The 23,088-nt window shown below is 44.7% G+C and overlaps 1 protein-coding gene across 13 annotated transcripts in view; it reads right to left on the bottom strand.

The window, feature by feature from the left end:
• LOC127487103 (uncharacterized) overlaps positions 1–23,088 on the bottom strand; it is a 54,188-nt gene that overhangs the window by 29,550 nt on the left and 1,550 nt on the right. For 2 of the 13 annotated variants that reach the window (XM_089323727.1, XM_089323728.1), the window contains exons 2-6: positions 22,855–22,941; positions 22,688–22,776; positions 22,469–22,508; positions 22,188–22,273; positions 21,936–22,094 (exon numbers count right to left, since the gene is read on the bottom strand). In XM_089323727.1, the coding sequence (XP_089179853.1) occupies positions 21,936–22,094; positions 22,188–22,273; positions 22,469–22,508; positions 22,688–22,733 (331 nt within the window). In that variant the 5' untranslated portion in view covers positions 22,734–22,776; positions 22,855–22,941. Of the gene's footprint in view, positions 1–6,149; positions 22,942–23,088 lie in introns of those variants that run through there. The other 11 variants (XM_089323729.1, XM_089323730.1, XR_016227598.1 and 8 more) reach the window with 10 other exon arrangements.

Here is a 23,088-nt window from a genome sequence, read left to right as displayed (position 1 = left end):
AAGATTTATTTATTTGAAAGGCAGAGTAACGAAAAGAGAGGAAAGGGAGAGGGAGGGATGGAGGGAGAGAGGTAGGGAGATTTTCTCTCTGCTGATTCATTCCCCAGATAGCCTCAAAAGCCAAGACTGGACCAGGCTGAGGCCATAAACTGCATCCTGGTCTCCCATGTGAATGGCTGGGGACCAAGTACTTAGGTCATCTTACACTGCTTTCTCAGGCACATTAGTAGGAAGCTGGATTGGAAGCAGATCAGCCAGGACTCAAATCAGCACTTCGACATGTGATACCCATGTCACAATCAGCATTCACAACTTATTTTTCTAATCTCTAAAGACATACTGAGTAAAACTTTCCCAAAACTAAACAACAATACCAAATCACCAAGGTCAGAGTCCCCAATAAAATATGCCCATGGACATTATCATATTCCAACTGCTAGAAACAAAATATATATAAAATCTTGAAAGCAGTCAGAGAAAAAATAAACATAATATACAATAACATAACAGATTACTCATCTGGAACCATACAAGTCAGAATTCTACACCCAGAAAAATATCTTTATAAGATGAAGATGACATTATTTGTGGCAATATAAACTGATACAGCATGTTGGAAAACAGTTTGGCAGTTAGTTCCTTTAAATGTTAATACATTTACCATATAAACTAGCATTCCATTCCTGGGTAAGAAATAAAATGAAAATACATGTCTATACAAAAAATCATAAACATACTCCCAACAACATTACTTACAATAATCAAAAAGTGAACATAACCCAAAATGCTCATCAACGATTAAACAGATAAATAACTAGGATGCATCCATACAACAGAATATTATTCAGCAATACAGGAAGAAAATATTGATGCAAGCTACAATATAGATAAACTTCAAAAATGATCATTTTATATGAAAGAAGCCAGACACAAATGACTAGATATTGTATGATTCATAGGATATTCCAAAGAGAGAAAATCTATAGGGATACAGAACAAATTAGTAGTTGCCTGGGCTTGGAGGTAAGAATGTGATTGACTATAAATGAGCATGAGGGATCTTTGAGGGTGATGAAAATGTTTTAAAAGTGTATTGTGCTGGGGCCAGTGCTGTGGCGCAGGTTAATCCTCCACCTGCGGCACTAGCATCCCATATGGGCGCCGGTTCTAGTCCTGGCTGCTCCTCTTCTGATCCAGCTCTCTGCTCTGGCCTGGGAAAGCAGTAGAAGATGACCCAAGTCCTTGAGCACCTGCACCCACATGGGAGACTGGAAAGAAGCACCTGGCTCCTAGCTTTGGATTGGAGCAGCTCCAGCCGTTGTGGCCATTTGGGGAGTGAACCAAAGGAAGGAAGACTTTTCTCTGTCTCTCCCTCTCACTGCCTGTAACTCTCAAATAAATAAATAAAATCTTTAAAAAAAAAGTATATTGTGCTGATGCCTGCTCAACTATAAATTCACTGAAAATGACTGAATTGTGTATTTAAAAGGGTGAATTTTATGGCATGTAAATTATCTCTCCATAAGGTTATTTTTTAAAATGAAGATGAAATAAAGATTTTTATTGAAAATAAAAAATGATGGAAATCATAGAGAACTCTTAAGAAGTTCTTCACACTGAAGGAAGATATTAGATGGAAATATGGATCTTCACAAAATCAAGAGTACTAAAGAGAAATAAGTGAAGGTAAAAATGGATTTTTATTATATCACACTGACCTAAAATATAACTGCTGAAGGTAAAAATAGTGAAATATTGTGCTGGAATAGCTACAGCAATATCAGACAAACAAACCACACATCAGATTATATTATCAGAAATAAAGAAGGATGTTACACAACATTAAAAAGATTAATCTGCCAATAAGGTATAAAACTGTAAATACGTGTGCACTTAGCAAAGCTTAAAGCACATTAGACAAAATCTGACACTCCTGAAAGTATAAAAAGACAAATACAACTATAATTGGAGACTTCAACACTTCTGTCTCAGTAATTGATAGAAAATGTACACAGACAATTAGTGAGGATATAGATTATATGAATAGCACTATCACCCAACCTGTCCTGACCGATGAGTATAAAAAACCACACCTAATACATTCTTCTAAACTGCTCATGGAACATTCAAAAAGATTGACTATATTGTGGTCAATAAAAAACTCAACAAATTTAAAAGAATATATACATCATTAAAAGCACATTCTTAGGCTACATTGGAAATCAATTAAAGAAATAAATCTATGCCACTGTAATCCAAAAGCTGTACTTTGGAAATTTATATTTATTAAATAAAAGTTAAAAAAAGAAAGAAATCTATGGAGGGTACTTTGAATGGAATTAAAAGACTAACTACACACTGGGAAAAATATTTGCAAGTCACATACCTAAAGAAGGGTTTCCATCCAGAACATATAAAGAAGTCCTAAAATTCAAAAATAACAATAAATACAGAGTGGTACTGAAGGAAGTATACACACTGGAACAGAAGAGCAAACACAGAAATAGATCCATGCAAAAAAGTCCAAATGACTGACAAAGATGCAAAACCTATTCAATGGAAAAGCCATAGTCTTTCTAATAAATGATGCTGAAGCAATTGGACATACCAAGGAATGAAAGAAGGAAGGGAAGGAAGAAAGGGCAGGAAACAAAGACAGAAGAAAGGAAGGATAAAAGAGAAGGAAAAGAAACTAGGAAGGGAGTGTAGAAGAAAGAAAGAAAAATTACCTTTGACTTAAACCTGAAACTTAAAGTCAAATTGGGTCATGGATTTATATGTAAAATCCCTGCAAAACACACACACACACACACACACACACACACACAGAGAGAGAGAGAGGAGAGAAGAGAGAAGAGAGAAGAGAGAAGAGAGGAGAGAGAGAGAGAGAGAGAGAGAGAGGCAAAATCTCTAGACCTAAATGTAGGTGAGTAGTATTTATACTTGACACCCAAAACATGACCCATAGAGGCGGGTGTTTAGTGTAGAGGTTAAGATGTTGCTTGGGATGCCCATATCCCATACTGGAGTACCTGGGTTTGAGTCTAAGCTTTGCTCTGATTCCAACGTTTTGCTAATCTGTACTCTGGGAAACAGCAGATGATGACTCAAGTAGCTGAATTCCTGTTATTTATATGGAGACCTGGATTGAGCTCCCCACTTCAGGCTTTGGTCTGGCCCAGGCCCAGCTGCTGCAGGCATTTGGGTACTGACCTAGCAGACAGGAGACCAATCTGTCTCTGTGTGTGTGTCTCTCTCTGTGCCTTTCAAATACATAAATATTTAAAAACTCATAAAAGTAATAATAAATTACATTTAATCAAATATAAAATTCAAAAACTATTGTTCTGTGAAAGACTGTTGAAAAGACAAAAGAAAAATGACAGAATGGGAGAAAAATCTGCAAATTATGTATCCCACAAAGGGCCTATATCTGGAATACATAAAAGACTCTCAAAACTCTACATCAAATAAACAAATATTCCATTTGAAAGACTGTATGAAGAAATATTTAACTGAACAGGATACACAGATGCCAGATAAGCACATGAGAAGGTATTCAATATCATTATTCATCAAGAGAATGCAAATTAAAACCACAAGAGATATTACTACAAATACATTAACCTTGCTATAATAAATAATTGTAACAAAACCAAATGATAATGAACATGTAGAGAAAATGGATCACTTATGTACTGCTGGTCAAAATATAAAATGGTACAGGTACTCTGGAAACTAGTATGGAAGTTGCTTTAAAAACTAAAATGGAGTTACCTGCAATGGTATTCTTGGACATTTATCCTAGAGAAACAAAAGCCTAAAGTAATACAGAAACCTGTATATGAATGTTCATGGCAACTTTATACAGAATAGCTTACAACTAGAAGTCACTGAAAAGCATGAATGGTTAAAGAGTGGTACATCCAAACTAAGAAATACTATTCAACAATAAAAAAAGAAATGAACAACAGATACTTGCAACAACTTCACTGAACATCCATGGAATTAAACTGAGGGAAAAAATTCAATTTGAGAAGGTAACAATACAGATAACATTCTTGGAACAACGAATGAGAAGGTTACGATATAGATAACATTCTTGGAACAATGAAACTACAGAGATGGAAAACAAAACCATGGTTGTCAAGGATAAACGATTTAGGGTAGGAAGTGGATAAGGCTATGAAGTAGTAGTAAGAGGCAAGCTTTGTGGTGATGGTATGGTTCTGTTGATTGTGGTGGAAGTTACACAAAGCTATACATATAATAAAATTGCATAGAAATGCACTTACACAAAGTGTAAGTATAACTGGTGAACTTTGAATAAACTCTATACTGCACTGATATCAATTTTCTGTTGTTAATATTGTACCAAAGTTATGCAAGATGTTAACATTAGGGAAGTCGGTGTGAAGGGTGCATGGCATTTCCCTGTATATTTCTTTGCAACTTCTTCTGAATCTGTAATTATTTAAAATAAGAGTTATAGGATTTATTTGTTTACTTAAAGGCAAACAGAGGGAAAGAGGTAGGGAAGGGAGGGAGGAAGGTAGGAAGAGAGAGAGAAAGATTGATTGATTTTCCATCTGCTGGTTCACCCCCCAAATGGCCACAATAGCTGGGGCTACGCCAGGGGGAAGCCAGGAGCCAGGAACTCCATCTAGGTCTCCCATGTGGGTGGCAGGAGCCCAAACATTTGGGCCATCATTCATTGCTTTCCCACGTGCATTAGCAGGGAGATAGATCAGAGTGGAGCAGCCAGCACTTAAACCAGCACTCCAATATGGAATGCCAGCATTGCAAACAGCAGCTTCATCTGCTGCACCACAATGCTGGGCCCCCAAATAAGATATTTTGAATTAACAGTAAGAAAACAAGCAACTTAATATTTTAAATATATAAAAATAGTAACAGAAAATTCACCAAAGAAGTTATGTGGATGACCAATAAGCATAGGGGAAAATATTTAACATTATTAATAGAGAAATGCAAAGTAAAACCACAAAAAGATACCACTACACACCTCGGAATGGCTAATATTTTAAAAAAGTAACCAGCAATACCAAGTGCTGGCAAGAATGTGGACCAGGGCTGGCACTGTGGTGCAGCGGGTTAAAGCCCTGGCCTGAAGCGCCAGCATCCCATGTGGGCACTGGTTCTAGTTCCAGTTGCTCCTCTTCCAATCCAGCTCTCCGCTATGGCCTGGGAAAGCAGTAGAAAATGGCCTAAGTCCTTGGGCCCTTGCACCCATGTGGGAGACCTGGAAGAAGCTCCTGGCTCCTGTCTTTGGATTGGCACAGCTCCGACCATTGTGGCCAATTGGGGAGTGAACCATCAGATGGAAGACCTCTCTCACTATCTCTACCTCTCTCTGTAATTCTTTTTTTTTTTAAAGATTTTATTTTATTTATTTAAAAGTCAGAGTTACACAGAGAGAAGGAGAGACAGAGAGAGAAGTCTTCCATCCGATGGTTCACTCCCCAGATGGCCGCAATGGCCAGAGCTGCGCCGATCCAAGGCCAGGAGCCAGGAGCTTCTTACGGGTCTCCCACGTGGGTGCAGGGGCCCAAGGACTTGGACCATCTTCTACTGCTTTCCCAAGCCATAGCAGAGAGCTGGATAAGAAAAGGAGCAGCCAAGACTAGAACCGGTGCCCATATAGGATGCTGGCACTTCAGGCCAGGGTGTTAGCCTGCTGTACCACAGCGCCGGCCCCGAATTTTTTCAAATAAATAAAATAAAACTTTAAAAAAAAAGAATGTGGACCAACTGGAACTGTCACATCCTAGTAGTGGGAATGCAAAATGGTATAGTCACCCTTCAAATGTTCATCAAATTTTTTTAAAGAACCTATAATCCACCAATTTGGCATGCAACACAGCAATACCACACCTGCATATTTACTTAAGAGAAATAAAAACCTATATTCCCACAAAATCCTGTAAATAATTATTTATAATAATTATTATTTAAAACAGAAAATAATGGAAACAAATCAAACACACCTCAGCTGAGGAATTGATAAACAAAATATTATGCACCAGACAATGGAATACTACACAGCAACAAAAAGGAATGGACTACTGATATACACAACATGGATGATTCTCAAAGGCCTTCTGCCAAGAAAAAATGCTAGATCCAAATGACTATAAATCATATGATTCTGTTTATTTGACAATCTAGAAAGAGCAAAACTATGGGATGGAAATCAAATCACAGCCTTCCAGGGTTTGGGAATGAGGGTGGAACTAAATATAAACAGGTGGCAATGGGAATTTGGGGTGGTGATGAAACTATTCTGTACTGATGGATACATGGCTCTATACACCAGTCTAAAGTCATAAAATTGTATACCACAAAAGTTTGATCTATTCAATAAATAACCAAAATCAGATTATTTTGCCCACCCACCTAAATGGCATCATATCTAAATCACAGAAAGCAAATGGAACTTATACACTGCTAGTGGTAGTGTAAATTGATACAATCCCTTTTGAAAACAATTTGGTAATTATACTAATCAGCTTTTTATTACCTCAACAAAATACCTGAGACAAGCTACTTATGAAAGATTTATTTCAGCTCACAGTTTTGGAGGTTCACAGTCTAAGATCAATCAGCCCCACTGATATACATCTGTTGATAGTGTTCTTGCTTGAAAAATCCTGAGGTGGCACAGAACATTATAGGACAAGAGAGAGCATGTGCAGATGAAGTATCACCTGGTGAGTCAGGAGGCAGAGAGAGTGGCTAGGTCCAAGTAGGTTTTTAGAACCAGTACTTTGAAGAACTACCATATGAGGGCTTGCCTCCAATGCTCTAATGACCTCCCAACTGCTAAATAACATAATTGGATTAAGTTTCTATCCTCTTAGTAACATTAACATATGATTTTGGGGTTTAAATATCTGCATTACTCCAGAAGCCAGGTCTTGTTCAAATCATAGGAGGTATATCTACTAAATTTAAACATATGTGTATCTTATAAGTTATCAATTATACCCCTAAACATAAAAACACATACACAATAAAAATACATGATATTCACCAAAGAAAACAAATACAAGAATGTTCATAACAGCTTTATCATAGCAAAAACCCGGAGCTATTCATGAATGGTAAAATGGAAAAATCATGGTATTGAAATAAAATGCAATATTTTATGTCAATGAGGAAAAAGGAAGTACTTCTCACACAACATTAATTACACAAATTAATCTCAAAAGCAACATTAACTATAAGACTCTAAACAATAATAAAAGTGCATAATATAGGATTCCATTTATGTAATCATAGATATTGCATCAAGATAGAGGTTATATTTGGAAGCAATGACTTGGAGAAGATCATAAGGGATTCCTAGCAGTATTCTACTTCTTAATTTAAGTGCTGGTTACATTGCAGTGTCAACTTTGAAAATATTCATTAACCAGTTCACTTAGCATTTGTGTAATTTTTTTCTGTCTGAAAATTATACTTCCATTAAAAATGTTTGAAAACTAGTATATTTATAACTCATTTTCTTTTCATTTTAAAATCTATATTTGACATTTAGGTTCTCATTTTAGTAGCAGTTGTGAGAACTATACATAGAAATGTTCCTAATTAGACAGAATGCAGCCAGGCGCTTCACAATGCTCAGAAAATATTTGTATTTTACTTCCATTTTAGAGATGAGGTAAATCCAAGACAAAGATGATGACTGAATTCAACTATGATAATGTAATTCTAGGGGGCCAGCACTGTGGTGCAGCAGGTTAAAACCCTGGCCTGAAGCACCAGAATCCCATATGGGCGACAGTTCTAGTCACAGCTGCTCTTCTTCCAATCCAGCTCTTTTCATGGCCTGGGAAAGCAGTAGAAGATGGCCCAAGTCCTTGGGCCCCTGCACCCGTGTGAGGGAACCAGAGGAAGCTCCTGGCTCCTGGTTTCAGATCGGCACAGCTCTGGCCATTGTGGCCAATTGGAGAGTGAACCAGTGGGTGGAAGACCTCTGTCTCTCTCTGTCTCTCCTTCTCTCTGTGTAACTCTGACTTTCAAATAAATAAAATAAATTTTAAAAAGATAGTGTAATTCTAGTACCTCTGGAATGAAAAACTCAGAGAACATCAAAGACAGAAAGGTCCCTAAAGAGCATCTAGTCTAACCTCTTTGTTTTAGAAAAGGTATAACCCATCCCAGAAGGGAAAAGAACGAGTTTAGGATTACCCATCTGCTGAAAGGGATGGTACTAGAACTCCAATCTCCTGAATGTCATCCAGTGGACAATACCTCATGACTAACATTTACAGAAAACTCACCAGAACATTTTATGAAATGCAAGGGAAAGAGCATTCAATGGGTGTTGGAAGAACTAGTTCCTGTCCTGTTTCTTTCCAAGTAAGCTTGATTTCCTCTAAGTTTTAGTTTCCATACCTGTGAAACATGAAGAGATAATAATAAAACCAGTAAGAACTAGCAAGTCTTGGATCCAAGGCAGAGAGGTTTTGTAGGCCCTAAAGTCTGTAACATTTGGGGCCCTTTTAAAATATAAGAATACAAAATTACCAATATAAAATTGAGAACAAAGGTAAAAATTTATTTAAAATGAGAAAATAAATACAAAAGAATACACACTTAGCAAATATTACAAACATCTCAAACTTCATAAAAAGTAACACTGATAGTAGCACATCTTTGCTAAGGTCCTAATATACCCCTGTAATATATTACTTCATTTTTTTTGTCCGTTATAGTTGTAAACTTGCAGGACTCAGCATATAGCTTGACTCACAGCTAAGAATTATTACAACAACAAATCCTGATCACAAGAGAAAAACAGAATCTGGAGAAACTTTATGTGCAGGCTTCCTTAATGTGCTCTCCCTCCCATGAGCATCCACACAAAGCACATTTTTACTTCAGCAATGAAAATGTAGTGACATTTGTGGGATGGTTCTACCCATGGAAGCCCAGACTTATTGCCCAGTTTATAGTAGGGGTCAGTCACATAGGCATCATGTGCCTAGCATGTATCAATTTCAGACTCTCAGAAGGAAAACAAGGTGTTCAGTATAAACCTTATCATTTGTACAATCTGGGCACACTGTTGACTAGGGACACACAGTTCCCAGATGTCAGCAGAGGGCCAAGCTCTTAAGCATGTTTTTCTAAGGACAGCACTCTCAAGCATATTCCATTAACTCCTTTCTGCACAGTTTCTAGTCCTACTCCAGGTCTATATTCCACAACCTCCGAACTCTGAAAAATGCCATTTCACACAACCTACAACCAAATGTGCAAAAAACGCATGTTGAGTTTACAGAGGCATACACTATGCGCTAAGCGACAGGAGAGAACTTTTACTGTTCAGTGAAGAGACTTTTATACTTACAATATTATACATCTGATTGCCATCAGAAGATTTTTCCACAGACTAGCTTCCAGCTCCACACATTATGAACCTTGACTCTCTTCCACTGTCAACATAACTGGCACCAACCTCTATAAGCCACAGTGACAACACAATGTACCCCTAGTCCCACACTTCTTGTCCTGTCACTAGATAAACTGGCATATAGGCAGAAGCTATTCTCACATAAGACAGTTAGCAACAACTTGAAAACATATGAAATAGGTTTTGAACCCCTGAGATGTAACTCTCTTAACCAAACTAAACATATCCCAACTTAGTTCTCTTAGTTGGATTCTCAATATGCCTATGGCCATTGTACTGTTACACAAAACAAGGGGAAGAGTGGAGAAAGCAGAGTAGAAAGAGAGGTGTCCTGAACCAAATGCATTTAAAATATCTTCTGAAGACATCATAAACCACACATCTGTAGGAACATAATGCTAGGCCTCCTTCCAGGCCTGTGCAAGTTAGAGAAATCTGTAGCTTACTCTTGAACTTCATTTGCCTCCCTGTACATCTATGTCTAGTCCAGAAACTTACAGAAACTAAACACGAGAAAAGGCTAGGTATACAGATAATGAGGCAGAATGGAGTAGAGTACATAACCATATGCAATGAGAAAGGAATCAGGATAAAGTCCAGATAACCACAATACAGAATTGACCTAAGATTGAGTGAGCAGTATGTGACCCAGAGTAAGAAAGACAGCCTGAATGGTCATTCTTCAGAAGCTGGAATACAATGTAAGGACCCAAACTACAGTAGAGCTGTTTTCATTCTTTTCATAGCCACAGTGGGAGTTACAGCATGATGTTCCATGGACATTTGGTGCACAGGAGGAACTAGTTTTAAAGTTGGGCTCCTTGGACCACACACAAAGAGGAGCTTTGCTTGGCACGTACAGAACTGTAAGCTGTAAAGCTTGATGGCAATGTTAGCTTTGCTTTCTCACCGAAGAGACAACACAGGAGCCAGGTCCAACTATGTCTCTGCACACAGCTGGAGTGCTCAGAAACATCTGCTCTCATTGATTCTTTCCTCATCATATAATCAGTAAAAAGCAGTGGTCTTAACAGTCATTTTATAAACAGGAAATACTCTGATAGTTTTGCTCTGAAGGGGGAAAGAAGTAGACATGAGCAAACATCAAAATATCTAAATCAGAGGAAAAGAGTATTTGCTATGGTTGCAGATGATACTTGTATCCCAATCATCTCACCACCAACCCCTGTTGCAACCGTTGTAGGAAGATGAATATGGAAGGAATTGGCAGCAAACTACAATTATCAGGGATAAGTAGTTAAGGATGGTGCCTTTGAACAGTTTTTCAGCACAGGAGGCCTGCAATCTCCTGGCCAATTCGGCTTCTACTCTCAAAATTGAATAAATTGAGTTGACCATTTCAGGTGTCATCATAGAATCTATTTTGTGAAATGTGCACTCTTTTGATTAAAGTGCACCAGTCCTTCCTACAATCTGAAGGGCGATGTTGACCTGTTCATGGGCAAGCAACAATTTAAAGGTCTCTGGATCACACTGTACTGGAGCTGGAAGATGTTGAAGTGGTCACTGTGGTGGAGTTCTTCGCTTAACAGATGGGAAACGAGATATATAGCAAAGTGAATTGAGCAAGAATATACCCAGGGCCCAGGACCAGTCCATATTTCAAAAGAGCATTAACTCAAGGCAACAGCTTGAGATTCTTTACACGAGGCTCAGAATGCACATGCTTGTCCTCAACTTGCTTGGTGGACACACAGACTCTGGGTGGGCCAACCCTAAGTTTAAATTATAATTCACTCTCCAGAGCTTAGCTAAACCCCTGGACCTCTGTGCTCTGGTTTCTTCATTGGTCAAGTGGACATAACAGCACCTATCTCACTGAGTCAGAGACCACAAGATGAGATTTGGAAAGCACTATCCACTCCCCCTTCCTTTGCCTGAGCTATATCTTAAAGATTTATTTATTTATTTGAAAGTCAGAGTTAGAGAGAGAGAGGAAGAGACAGATCTTCCATCTGCTTGTCCATTCCCAAAATGGCTGCAGCTGGGCTAATCTGAAGCCAAAAGCCACTTCTGGGTCTCCTGCATGTGTGTAGGAGCCCAGTACTTCAGCCATTTTCCACTCTTTCCCAGGAGCATTAGCAGGGAGCTGAATCGGAACTGGAGCAGTAGGGCTGGTGCTGTGGTGTAGCAGGTAAAAGCCACTGCCTGCAGTGCCAGCATCCCACATGGGCACCAGCTCAAGTCCTGGCTGCTGCACTTCCTATCCAGCTCTCTGGTATGGCCTGGGAAAGTAGCAGAAGATGGCCCAAGTGCTTGGGCCTCTGCACCCGTGTGCAAGACCTGGAAGAAGCTCCTGGCTTTGGATCAGTCCAGCTCTGGCTGCTGCCACCATTTGGAGAGTGAACCTGCAGATGGAAGACTTCTCTCTCTCTCTCTGCCTCTCTGTAACTCTTTCAGATAAATAAATCTTAAAAAAAATCAAATGTAATTTGCTAAAAAAAAAAAGTGGAGCAGCCTGGAGTTGAACCGGGGCACATGTGGGATGCTGACACTGAAGGTGCAGGCATAACCCTCCATGCCACAGTGCCAGCCCCAACTCAAGCTATTCTTATTGCTACTTATCTCTTGTCTTCTAAGCCAACAGATAACTTCTTGGGGTTGCACTGACTTATTTGGGTTGGACTCCTGTATCACTACCTACAAAATCAAGTCCATTTTTTTAGCACACAGCTCAGTCTCCTTCTGAGCCTTCCTAGTCTCCCAATGAGATACATCCCCACCTCTTGTAGCACTTCTCAGATAATTCTGTGGATGGCATCTGGTCCTTCCCCAAACCAAAGTTACTAATATGTATTCCCTCTCAAATCAGCATGTAACTAACTCCAGGGCAGGGGCTGTATCATTCATTTGACAAGTCCCGCATGGTACAGTATGTTTTATGGTGCACATTTCATAAACGTTGAATGACTCAAATTTAACAATTTACTGCTATCAGTCAACATCTCTGACAAAGGCACTCTGGGGACAGTATGAGAGTGAACCACGTAAGGTCCTTTACCTCAGAAAGACTCCAGTCTATCCAGGGCAACAAGGTACACAAATGTCATAAACAAAGCAGAAACACTCAAGATAACCTTGCACAGGAGTACTAGATAGCTGATGAGTGTGTACTACAGCAGCTTCAAACTACTACTTGGGACCCATCCATCCCATACTGGAGTGCTGATTCTAGTTTCAGCAACTCTGATTCTGATCCAGGTCCCTATTAATGTGCTTGGGAAGCAACAGATGATGGCTCAAGAACTTGAGTTCCTGATTCGCATATGGGAGACCTAGAACAAGCGTCTGGCTTCTGGATCCAACTTGGCTCAGCCCCCACTATTGTAGCTGTTTTGGGAGCGAACCAACAGATGGAAGTGCACACTCTGTGTTGTCTGTCATTGTTTAAATAAATAAATATTTTCTTTTTGTTTAAAGAGTACTAGACAGGTTTCAGAAAGCTGTAATGTTCAAAGAGCAGTCCTTGAAGCCAGGGTTAGACTGTTGAGGAATGCTTCATGAGGATGCAGGAACTGAAAAGGTGAATCCACAATGAGGCAGCAACGTGGAGAGTACAGGAGTTGAGTGCCAGGGACCAGGAAACAGTCCAGGCTGTTGGAGTGGAGGAGATGACTATACCAAAGAGGGAGGGAAAAGCTGCTTTGATTCAGGCCATGTTATAAATACAACTTTAAGAAACTTCCAGAATAGTGGCTGAAATTGGACCCATTTAGTACTAACAGTTATCGCATGAGTTGAGGATGGTTTTTATTGTCTCTATTTGACAGATGAGCAAACTGAGACCAGAGAGGCAGTTAGGGCAACACTTGGGCAAAGTCGTGCTGTTGGAAATGTGGTTATGCTACTGGGATAGCAGGGATCACAGTGCAGAAGACACATTAAAGATCTGGCTGTGTCATGTGACCAAAGTCCCCAGCTTTTAAAGGGATTATGAAATAGCAGAACAGGATATTCTTGCAGGACTTCTTTTCCTTAAAGACCTGATCTGCAGTCCCTCTATCAGTAGTCTTCAAAAGGGTCATGGTTGGCCGGCACCGCGGCTCACTAGGCTAATCCTCCGCCTTGTGGCGCCAGCACACCGGGTTCTAGTCCTGGTCAGGGCGCCGCATTCTGTCCCGGTTGCCCCTCTTCCAGGCCAGCTCTCTGCTGTGGCCAGAGAGTGCAGCGGAGGATGGCCCAAGTGCTTGGGCCCTGCACCCCATGGGAGACCAGGATAAGTACCTAGCTCCTGCCATCAGATCAGCGTGGTGCGCTGGCCGCAGTGGCCATTGGAGGGTGAACCAACAGCAAAGGAAGACCTTTCTCTCTGTCTCTCTCTCTCACTGTCCACTCTGCCTGTCCAAAAAAAAAAAAAAAGGGTCATGGTACATGTGTATTATGAAAAAAACTATGTAATTTCAATTTTTTAACTCATAAGTAATTTTTAATTCCATGAAAATTTTGAAGTACCCTCATATTTCTCACTGCTGAGTTTGTACCAGGGGTAGTTTGTGGGGAGCCGGGTGGTGACCAAGCAGATTCTTGGGATTTGTAAGACTGTACAGGGAAGGCTGATCAACAAGCCCTCCAGAGGTACCTGTGGTGAACTGCGTATTTTGGGGGAAGTACTGAGTATATGCTTTTGGGCCTCCCCCTATGCTGGGGTCCACAAATCCAGCCTCATCATCCGAGACAGCAGTTGTTTCCTTCCCCGAGATCCCTTGTGCTATGGCTTTTTAATTTTTTTTTTTTAAATTTATCAGAATGTTGGAGTTACAGAGAGATGGAGACATCCTATATCCTCTGATTTACTCCCCAAATGCCCACAACAGTGAGGGTTGAGCCAGGTGAAGCCAACAGCCAGGGACTTCCTTCAGGTCTCCCACCTGGGTGGCAGGGGCCCAAGTACTTGAGCCATCTTCCGCTGCTTTCTCAGGACATTAGCAGGGAGCTGGATCAGAAGTGGAGCAGCTGGGACATGAACTGGCGCCCATATGGAATGCCGGCACTGCAGACAGCAGCTTTATCTGCTACACCACAATGCCAGCTCCACTATGCTTAAAGCCCCTCCCTCCCATAGTTTCTGTCTGTGGCCTGGGAGCAGGTTACTTCTTTTCTTCACTTTTCTAAACCTAATGCCTGAGAGAGCGGAGGTGCTTAAATGCCAGAAAGTGAAAGGATGCATTAATCAAAGAATGACTGTTGTTAATGATCCAGTGATATTGATGTATTGGTCACCAGACTGTCAGCTTCTACATGTGGGCAAAGTTCTGCATACATCCTTGGTCTTCCCACAGATGATGTGCATGTCACTTCTGCTTCCATGGAGACAGAGTTCACCCTTATGAACAGGGGTCTATGGCAATGCCAGACTGAGCATTCTGCTATTCTATTATATTCCACATAAGCCAAATGACACTAAATCCAAACACACTGGCCACACTTGCTAAAGTGGACCCCCATTTAGCCATGACATTACTAAACTGAAAACACTTGGCTAGGAAAGCCCTATAATCTTTTAAAGTAGTAGCTGGTCTACTCAGTACTTAAAGGAGAAGTCTCAGCAAAACGTGAAGACAGAATGCTTTATCAACACTGAACTCAGGTATTCACCTCAGCATTAGAGACAAAGTATGGAGGCTTCATTCCAGATGCTATGTAATTGCAGTGATGAAGAAAGTACACTGACACCTACCCACCATTCTAGCCTTTCACTTAGCACACAGGCCAGAACAGTTGCAACTTGCTTCTGCCAGACTTTCCTTTGTGAAGAGTACATTAGCTTACATAATTAGATCTCTTCTAGGATTTAGATTATTTTTACAAGCAAAGTGCAACTCTCCCCAAATTGCAAGGAAAATTCAACAGTTTTTAACTCAAAGTGTGCTCTTTACAAAATACTTTACATGGCACCAACACTGTGGGGTAGCAGCTAAAAGCCACTGGCTGTAATGCCAGCATCCTATATGGGCACTGGCTTGAGTCCCAGCTGCTCCATATCTGATCCAGCTCCCTGTTAAAGTGCCTGGGAAAAGCAGTGGAAGATGGCCCAAGACTGTAGGCCCCTGCCTCCCATGTGGCAGACCTGGATGAAACTCCTGGCTCCTGGCTTCAGCCTGTCCCAGTGCTAGACATTGTGGCCATCTGGGAATGAACCAGTAGATGGAAGAGCTCTTTCTCTGTAACTTCGATTTTAAAGAAAAAAAATATTGTGCAGATACTTCATATACTCAAAATTGGGAAATAAACTGTACTTGATATCTCCTTCATATCCCAGAAGGCCGGTTTCCTCGACTGTATAATTTAGCATTTTTTCCCTTAATAAACACATTCATTCTACACATTTTTCCAATGGATGCTAAAAGCTGAATATCTGTAAGTGAAGGACTCAAAATCAAAGGATATGATAGGTAAAATGTGCTCTAATCAGACCCTTGGGTGTCAACATACTGTCGAAGACCAGTTACCTTTGCACTTCCTGGGATCTGCTTAGAAGTGCAGGCTCTCAAATCCACTTCAGCAGTTTTTTTTTGTTTGTTTGTTTGTTTGTTTTGGACAGGCAGAGTGGACAGTGAGAGAGAGAGACAGAGAGAAAGGTCTTCCTTTGCCGTTGGTTCACCCTCCAATGGCCGCCGTAGCCGGTGCGCTGCGGCCGGCGCACTGCGCTGATCCGATGGCAGAGGCCAGGTACTTATCCTGGTCTCCCATGGGGTGCAGGGCCCAAGCACCTGGGCCATCCTCCACTGCACTCTCTGGCCACAGCAGAGAGCTGGCCTGGAAGAGGGGCAACCGGGACAGAATGCGGCGCCCTGACCAGGACTAGAACCCGGTGTGCTGGCGCCACAAGGCGGAGGATTAGCCTAGTGAGCCGCGGCACCGGCCCACTTCAGCACTTCTGATTCAGAAGCTGCATTCGACATGATCATTGAGAGATCTGAATGTGCACTGATTTTTGAGAATCATGGACACTGGCCACCAGTTTTCGAACTGTAATCTGTGGCAGTACATTATGAGTTCTGTGAGGAATGGTCCAATAAGGAGCTGGAAACAGGAGGGGGATGGGATCAGGTTTTGCTTCAGCTGAGCAGCAGCCTTCCTCTGATCTGTGTGGCAGGCTGAACTTCCCAGCCAAAGACGCTGCATGGGCTCAAAGGTTTGACAACCATGTTCTAAGAATAATTACCTTATTTTCTAAGTAACACAACTGAGATTTTCTAAAAAGCACACAGGACTTAGCCAAGATCACATCACAATCCCTTGGACATTGGTGGAAATGCCTGAAACTTCCAAACTTAGGATACAAGAAAAACCTTTAGTCAAAATTACTGGAATAATCTGAAACCTACAAAGTAGAAGCAAAGATTGAGAACCTGAGTTCCAGCAGGAGAGAATACAAAGTGCAAGGGTGTGTGCTGGCAACAGACCTATTAAGGTGAATGGCATTTGTATCACTTGGTTTATAAGATATGAAGACACAGAGAAATGAGGAACTACCAAAGCCACACGGGAAGAGGAAGAACTGACACTTAAACAGGCTCCACTAGAATCCAAAGCTATGACCCTCATGGCAATAGCCACCCAGCCATCCGCTCTCCATGTTGGTCCAGTGTATGAACCACACAGATGTACCGAATACAAAGATTAGGCTCCCATGTCAAAGCAAAGTGCATTGTTACATTATTTTTTTCTTTTTTCTTTTTTTTGACAGGCAGAGTTAGACAGCAAGAGAGAGAGAGGGAGAAAGGTCTTCCTTTTCCGTTGGTTCACTCCCCAAATGGCCGCAAAAGCCGGTGCACTGCAGCCAGCGCACTGTGCTGATCCAAAGCCAGGAGCCTGGTGCTTCCTCCTGGTCTCCCATGCGGGTGCAGGGCCCAAGCACTTGGGCCATCCTCCACTGCCTTCTCCAGCCACAGCAGGGAGCTGGACTGCAAGAGGAGCAACTGGGACAGAATCTGGCGCCCCAACTGGGTACACAACCCGGGGTGCAGGCGCCGCAGGTGGACGATTAGACAAATGAGCTGCGGCGCTGGCCACGTTGTTACATTTTCATGGTAACACACATAAAGAATCTGTATTTGTTTTAATATCCATCATCATATGTCTAATATCCTGTGAAATAATGCCCTGAAAAAGTCAGAAATACAGAGAAGGCAGGAATGTTTAGAGAAAAAAAGGGAAAAAATATTTCACAATGTGTTGACTATTAGTTTTAGTATCTTATTTAACACAGTCCTCAAGCACTGCATGAGATTTTCTGCCATGGAAACTGCTCCCTGATCATGCCTCTGCTTGTCAGCAACATACCTTGCTTCTGAACAGTGGTCTTTCTACTTTTTGCACGTTGAACTCTTCAATTAGCCGAACATTAAGCCTCTGATCATAAATCAGAAATGTTATCACAAAAATTAGGAAAGAAAAAAAGGAAAGAAGGAAGGAAGAGGGAGGAGGGAGTATGATTGTATTCTTATAATTGTATCCATGAACTACTTGAAATCTGTTCTCTTGGTATTAATAAAAAATTAATTTAAAAAGAAGAAAAGAAAATAAAGTTGAAGGAGTTGGCAACCATATAGCACAATGAAGAATTGCTTGGCATCAGAACAAATCCTTTATAAAAAAGTGGGGGCTCTTTGCTAAAGCTTTCTTCAAACATCATTTGTGAATATTACAGTTCAATGCAACAAGTTTCCAAAGCTGAGCTCTCTCATCATCTTGTCTTCATTACCCACTCTCCAGCAAAGACAGCAGTGGACAAGAAGCCTACACTGAAAACTGTACCTGTCCCTGGACGCTGCCATAGCTCAAACATGCAGGAGAGCACATGGGCCAACCACACCACACTTTCTTTCTCTGAGTCATCATCAGCCACTCTTCTCCAGCATCCCAGATGAGGATGTCACATAGGGCAAAAGTTGACATTCAGGTGGGGGCCTGGAGGGATCTGGTCCCAACACCCTTCTCCCCTGCCCTCTCCACAATAATCCTCAGACCTCAGAGACCTAATACCATCTTTCCCAACACCACTGTTCAGTCAGGAACAAGAATCGGAAACCTCACTGCAAGCCAGAACGAGTGACCTCCGGGTGAGTCTCAAGGCAAAGAGCCATAGTTCAGTGGGACAAGTGTTACTTGGTGGAGGCTGCCCCTCAGCCACACACACCTGCATCTTCTCATCTGGTGCCCCCAAGGCATGCACACTCCCGACTCGAGACAGGCACACAAGGGTTTGTCAAGCCACTGGCCAGACACATGGGCCATCAGTGAGGTTTTTCTTAGGAAGAGGACCCACAGCCTACCTTTCCAAATGCTCACCGTGAACCCGGGGGAGGTGCGGCCCAGACTCCTGTGGAGTCAGACCCCACTCAGTTTCCTGGCCTCCTCTCCCGAGATCTCGTATCACAAAGGGCTCTGCTCTGGCCAGGAACTTTCTCTCAGATCTCAGGATCATTCTAACCCTTCCAGGCTGCCCACCCCCACTGCCCCCCCCCCATTTCCCACCAAACACAAGCCCTTTGACTACAACACATCTGGAAGGCCCCTCCTATGTGAAGCCCTCCACAACCCCACACCCAGCTAGCAGACTCCTCTTCACACTGACACCTCCTCCTGCTCCATGGTCCAAAGGCCTGCCCAGAAGGTGGCCCCCAGCAGCCCCCCGAATACCAGAGCAGGGAGCGTGCGCCTCTGAGGGGCTCTTGCGGGAGTGGTGTCTGCCAACTTCCATCCGCTTTGCTTTGTGCCACCTTAGTACTCAGATCTGCCCTCTCCCATCAGGCGCTGCCCACACTACTGCTGACAGATCACGAGCTGCCCTGTGAGCAAGCGCCCTGGAAGCACATCCCTTCACAACCCAGGCAGCCAGCTGCAGGGCTGAACAGTTCTGCCTCTGCGAGGGCAGCCGCTGGGTCCTTCCCCGTGCTGCTCAGCACACGTCTCCCCGGGGCCTCCGTTCTGGACGTTACTTCATCTAGTCAGCCAGCGTGGGCTACGTGGCCTACCATGTGCCAGGCACTAGGAAGACCTGCGGCTCTGTGCCCCAGGCGGGCCCCTCTAGTGGGCAATCCTTGCTCCACATCTCCCTGCTGGGTCAGTCGAGAATGCCAGGGCAGGTCCAACCTGCTTCCCAACCCTGCTTCCTTCCTGCCCCTCTCGTGATAGTACCAGTAAGCCTTGGAGTCCGCTCATGTCCTCTCCCAGTCGGCCTCCTGAAGGGCCCCGTCTGGGACAGCTGGCTGCAGAGTGGTCCAGGAAAGCAGGTGGAAAGATGGGCGTTGGTACAGGATCCTCCGACTACACCTGCTCATCTGGTAATGAGGAGCCCACCCAGGGGAAAGGGGGTGTATACACAGCCCCAGGCACAAGGCGGCAGCCAGGCCTTCGGTGCTGGAACAATTTGCTGGCATGGCCAGTTTGTGAAGGGGAAGATCCTGCTGACAGAGGGAAGGGTCACCCCAGAAAAGCTACGAGAACAGCACGCACCTGCAGCAGCCGGCAGTGTCATGGTGTCTCTGCAGGGTGAGACTCGGAGCTACCTGATGAGGGGCTGCAGTCTAAGATGACATGAAGGACAGGAGGCTACCCACTGGGCAACAGATCTTAGTGGGCCGCAGGGCCCCCAGGAGAGGGTCCAAACCTAATGCTAGGAGGGGGCACTCTCCATGTAGGCACGGGACCTGGAAGCCTGGAAACGGCCGTGGTCCCTGCTGAGTGATCCTGAAAGGCCTCCGTGGCCATGGCAGATGGTAACGGAAGGGCTTCAAAGCCTGAGAGAAGTGGGCCTGTGGGGGACTGGACAGGGAAGTGCAGGCAAAACCACCCCTGGAGGATTCTGTTCCGGAGAGCTCCAAGGCCATCATCACGCATGGACTGGAGAGAGGGCACTGGCACCATCGGGCAGCTCGGGGCCTGGGGGAGGAGGGGCTCCTCTGCCCATCGGGGCTGACCTCAGGAGAGCCTGTCACAGGATTTGGTCACTGAGAACACGGCCTGTGAAAGGGCCACTGCTGCTCCTGCCTGCCCTCTTGTCCCTCCTCCTCCTGCTCTTTCCTATCTCTTCTGCAGGCCAGGTCCAATCACAGGAGAGCCTTTCACAGAGCGAGGCTCACCGAGAACAGGGCCTGATGGGTTGTCCCCTCCACCTCCCCAGCAGCAGGAGCGGCAGCAGAGCTCAGGGGTTAGCACTAAGCAGGACCAAGCGGCCAGAAGCAGGGGGCTAGGACGATCACATGGCCGAGAATGCCGAGTGATGGGGGCAGGGCCTTCAGTGAATGTGTAGCCCACACAGATACAGCTCAAAACGGACAAAGAGAGCGAGGGTGAATGCGCAGCAGGCTAAGGGCAGGCACTACAACCAACAAGTCAGGATCCACGGCCCAGTGTCTGTCACCGTGCCAGTTGCTAGAGCTAGAGCACGGTGACCAGAGTGGTGGCTGGGGCCCCAGGGGGAAGGATGCCACAGCGCCTCAGCAAGCAGGAGATGGAAGGATCCCCCAGCCTTTCACACAGGGACCTACGGCCACATCCTGGGTGACTAACCACTGGGGAAACGAGAATACCCAGACAGTCCGAGGGCTGCTGGACGGTGCCTGGCTTGCAGTGATACCAGAGGCCAATCAACTCCACGGGCAGGGTGCCTTCAGGAAGACGTCCCGCACTCACGCTGCAGGACAAAAAATACCCCTGGGTTCAAAGTATGAGGATTTGTGTGTGGGGCTCAAGTGGGGAGAGGCTGGAACCCACCAGGCTCCACAGTGAGCTGCAGAGCCAGGAGATAGTAGATTAATTTTCCGAGGAAACTTTCGGGATACTTACGGTATACCCAAAGGACTGACACTTACCATCACCGTAACACAGCACGAGCTTGAAAGGACAGACAGAAAGGCATGGGCAAAGAACTGGGGAACGCACACCAAACGACAAGCACGCAGGCCTCTGGGAAGTGGCCTTCGGGCAGTTCTCTGTGCCTGATATGGCCTTCGGGCAGTTCTCTGTGCCTGATCCCCATACACTTTTCCATCCTTTGCACGGTTGCCACAGTGCACGTGTGGGCATCAGCAGTCAGCCAGATGGGCCTTCTCACAGAGCATGGGACCAGGACAACTCAGGCCTCGTAACCACGGGCACAGGCTGGCAACCTGTCCTCTAGCCCCTGCGCTCAATCAGGTGAACAGAAAAAGCCGTACCACATGCTCATGTGGCTGCGGCCCAGGGCTCGGAACCCTCCCTCCAGCTTTACAGGGCCTGGCACGTGGGTCACAAAGGCTGAAGTATCTGGAGACGGGAGGAAGGAAGAAAATGCAAGCCGACCAAAGAGCTCGGAGCCACGGAAACGTGGACCGGAACGTGTTCTGGCCCCAGCCTGAAAGCGGCACTGAGCTACTGGCCCACAAGGTGAATGCAAGTGGGAGCAGGGCAGGCACCAGAAGCTCACAGGAACTCAGAAGGTTCGGGCCCCGCCCCTCGCAGTCTGTGTGCCAGCCACCACACCTACCCCATGGAGCCCAAGTGGCCCACCCGGGTCTACAGTTAATGGGGGGCAGCTCCTTCCCATCCACTCGAGTGGTGCTGAGACAGAAGTGGAAGTCACTGCAATTCTCAGGGTGGTGCCACATGCCGTGGGCCACGTCGAGAGCGCTGTACCACACCCGAGCTGCCCAGGAGAGAGAGGGAAGGAAGGGGTCTGGGCAACTGGCTGGACTCCCGATCTGGGGACAAAAGGGGAGTCGCAGGGCAGAAGACCAACCTGCTGTCTTCACACAGCTGCACGGGCGTCCCAGCTTCCTGTGTGTCACAAGACTGTATGAGTCCTGGCACCGAATGAAAGCTAAACTGTGAACGAATGAAGGGAGAGTCAGGAAGGGCCCCCTAGCTAAAGGGCAGAGTGCTGGACACGTGACGCCCAAGCAAGGCTCCTTCCAGCTGCAAGGAGTCTGCGGCCGCCGGCCGGCCAGGGGGAGGGGATGGGTTTCACAGCCTGCAGAGGGAGCAACAGTGGGCCATTCCAGGACCTTCAGGGTTACTTACAATTCAGAGCACCTGGTTCCACACTGCGTCCAGAGCAGCCCTGCAAAGAGAGGATGAAAAGAGTGCCCCGGGGAGGGGGGAAGGGGAAGGAGAGGGGAGGGGGAAAGAAGGGCTGGAGAGAAGGAGGGATCTGAAAGGCAAATAACCAAGGCTGTGGACGTGCACGGCCGGCAGTCGGGGTTGGAGACCTCTCAGGACCCTTGCAGCCCTGAGGCTTACCTTCCAGGAAGAAGGTACCCTCTGGCCCTCCCCTCCCCTGCAGCATTCTTGTTGCTCAAGCTTCCCTCCAGAAGAGTAGGTGCCTCCCCCTAGAAAAGAAGAGAGAATGCAGTGTTTTGTCAATTCCCCATCTACCAAGCAGCTACCATGGTCCCAGGCACACTTACGGAAAAGAGTCAGGACCGGCTTTGCCTGCGAGGAACAGTGGCAGGAACAGGCCCTTCAGAGCAATTACAGGCCTGGCTTCCAAGAGCCTAAAGGAGGGAAGGAGGGAGGGAGGGAGGGAGGGAGGCAGGGAGGCAGGGAGGCAGGGAGGAACAAGAGTCAAAACGCTGGCAGAACTCAGAGGGAAAAGCACCTGATGCTTGGGGGAGAACCAAGGTGACTTTACAGTTGTGTCT

This window comes from Oryctolagus cuniculus, chromosome X (genome assembly GCF_051225735.1).
Source record: "Oryctolagus cuniculus isolate XC-2025 breed Fujian yellow rabbit chromosome X, ASM5122573v1, whole genome shotgun sequence".
In the NCBI taxonomy this organism is placed as follows: Eukaryota; Metazoa; Chordata; class Mammalia; order Lagomorpha; family Leporidae; genus Oryctolagus; species Oryctolagus cuniculus.
Note: the sequence above shows the minus strand (reverse complement) of the source record. Positions and strands in the feature narration are given on the sequence as shown.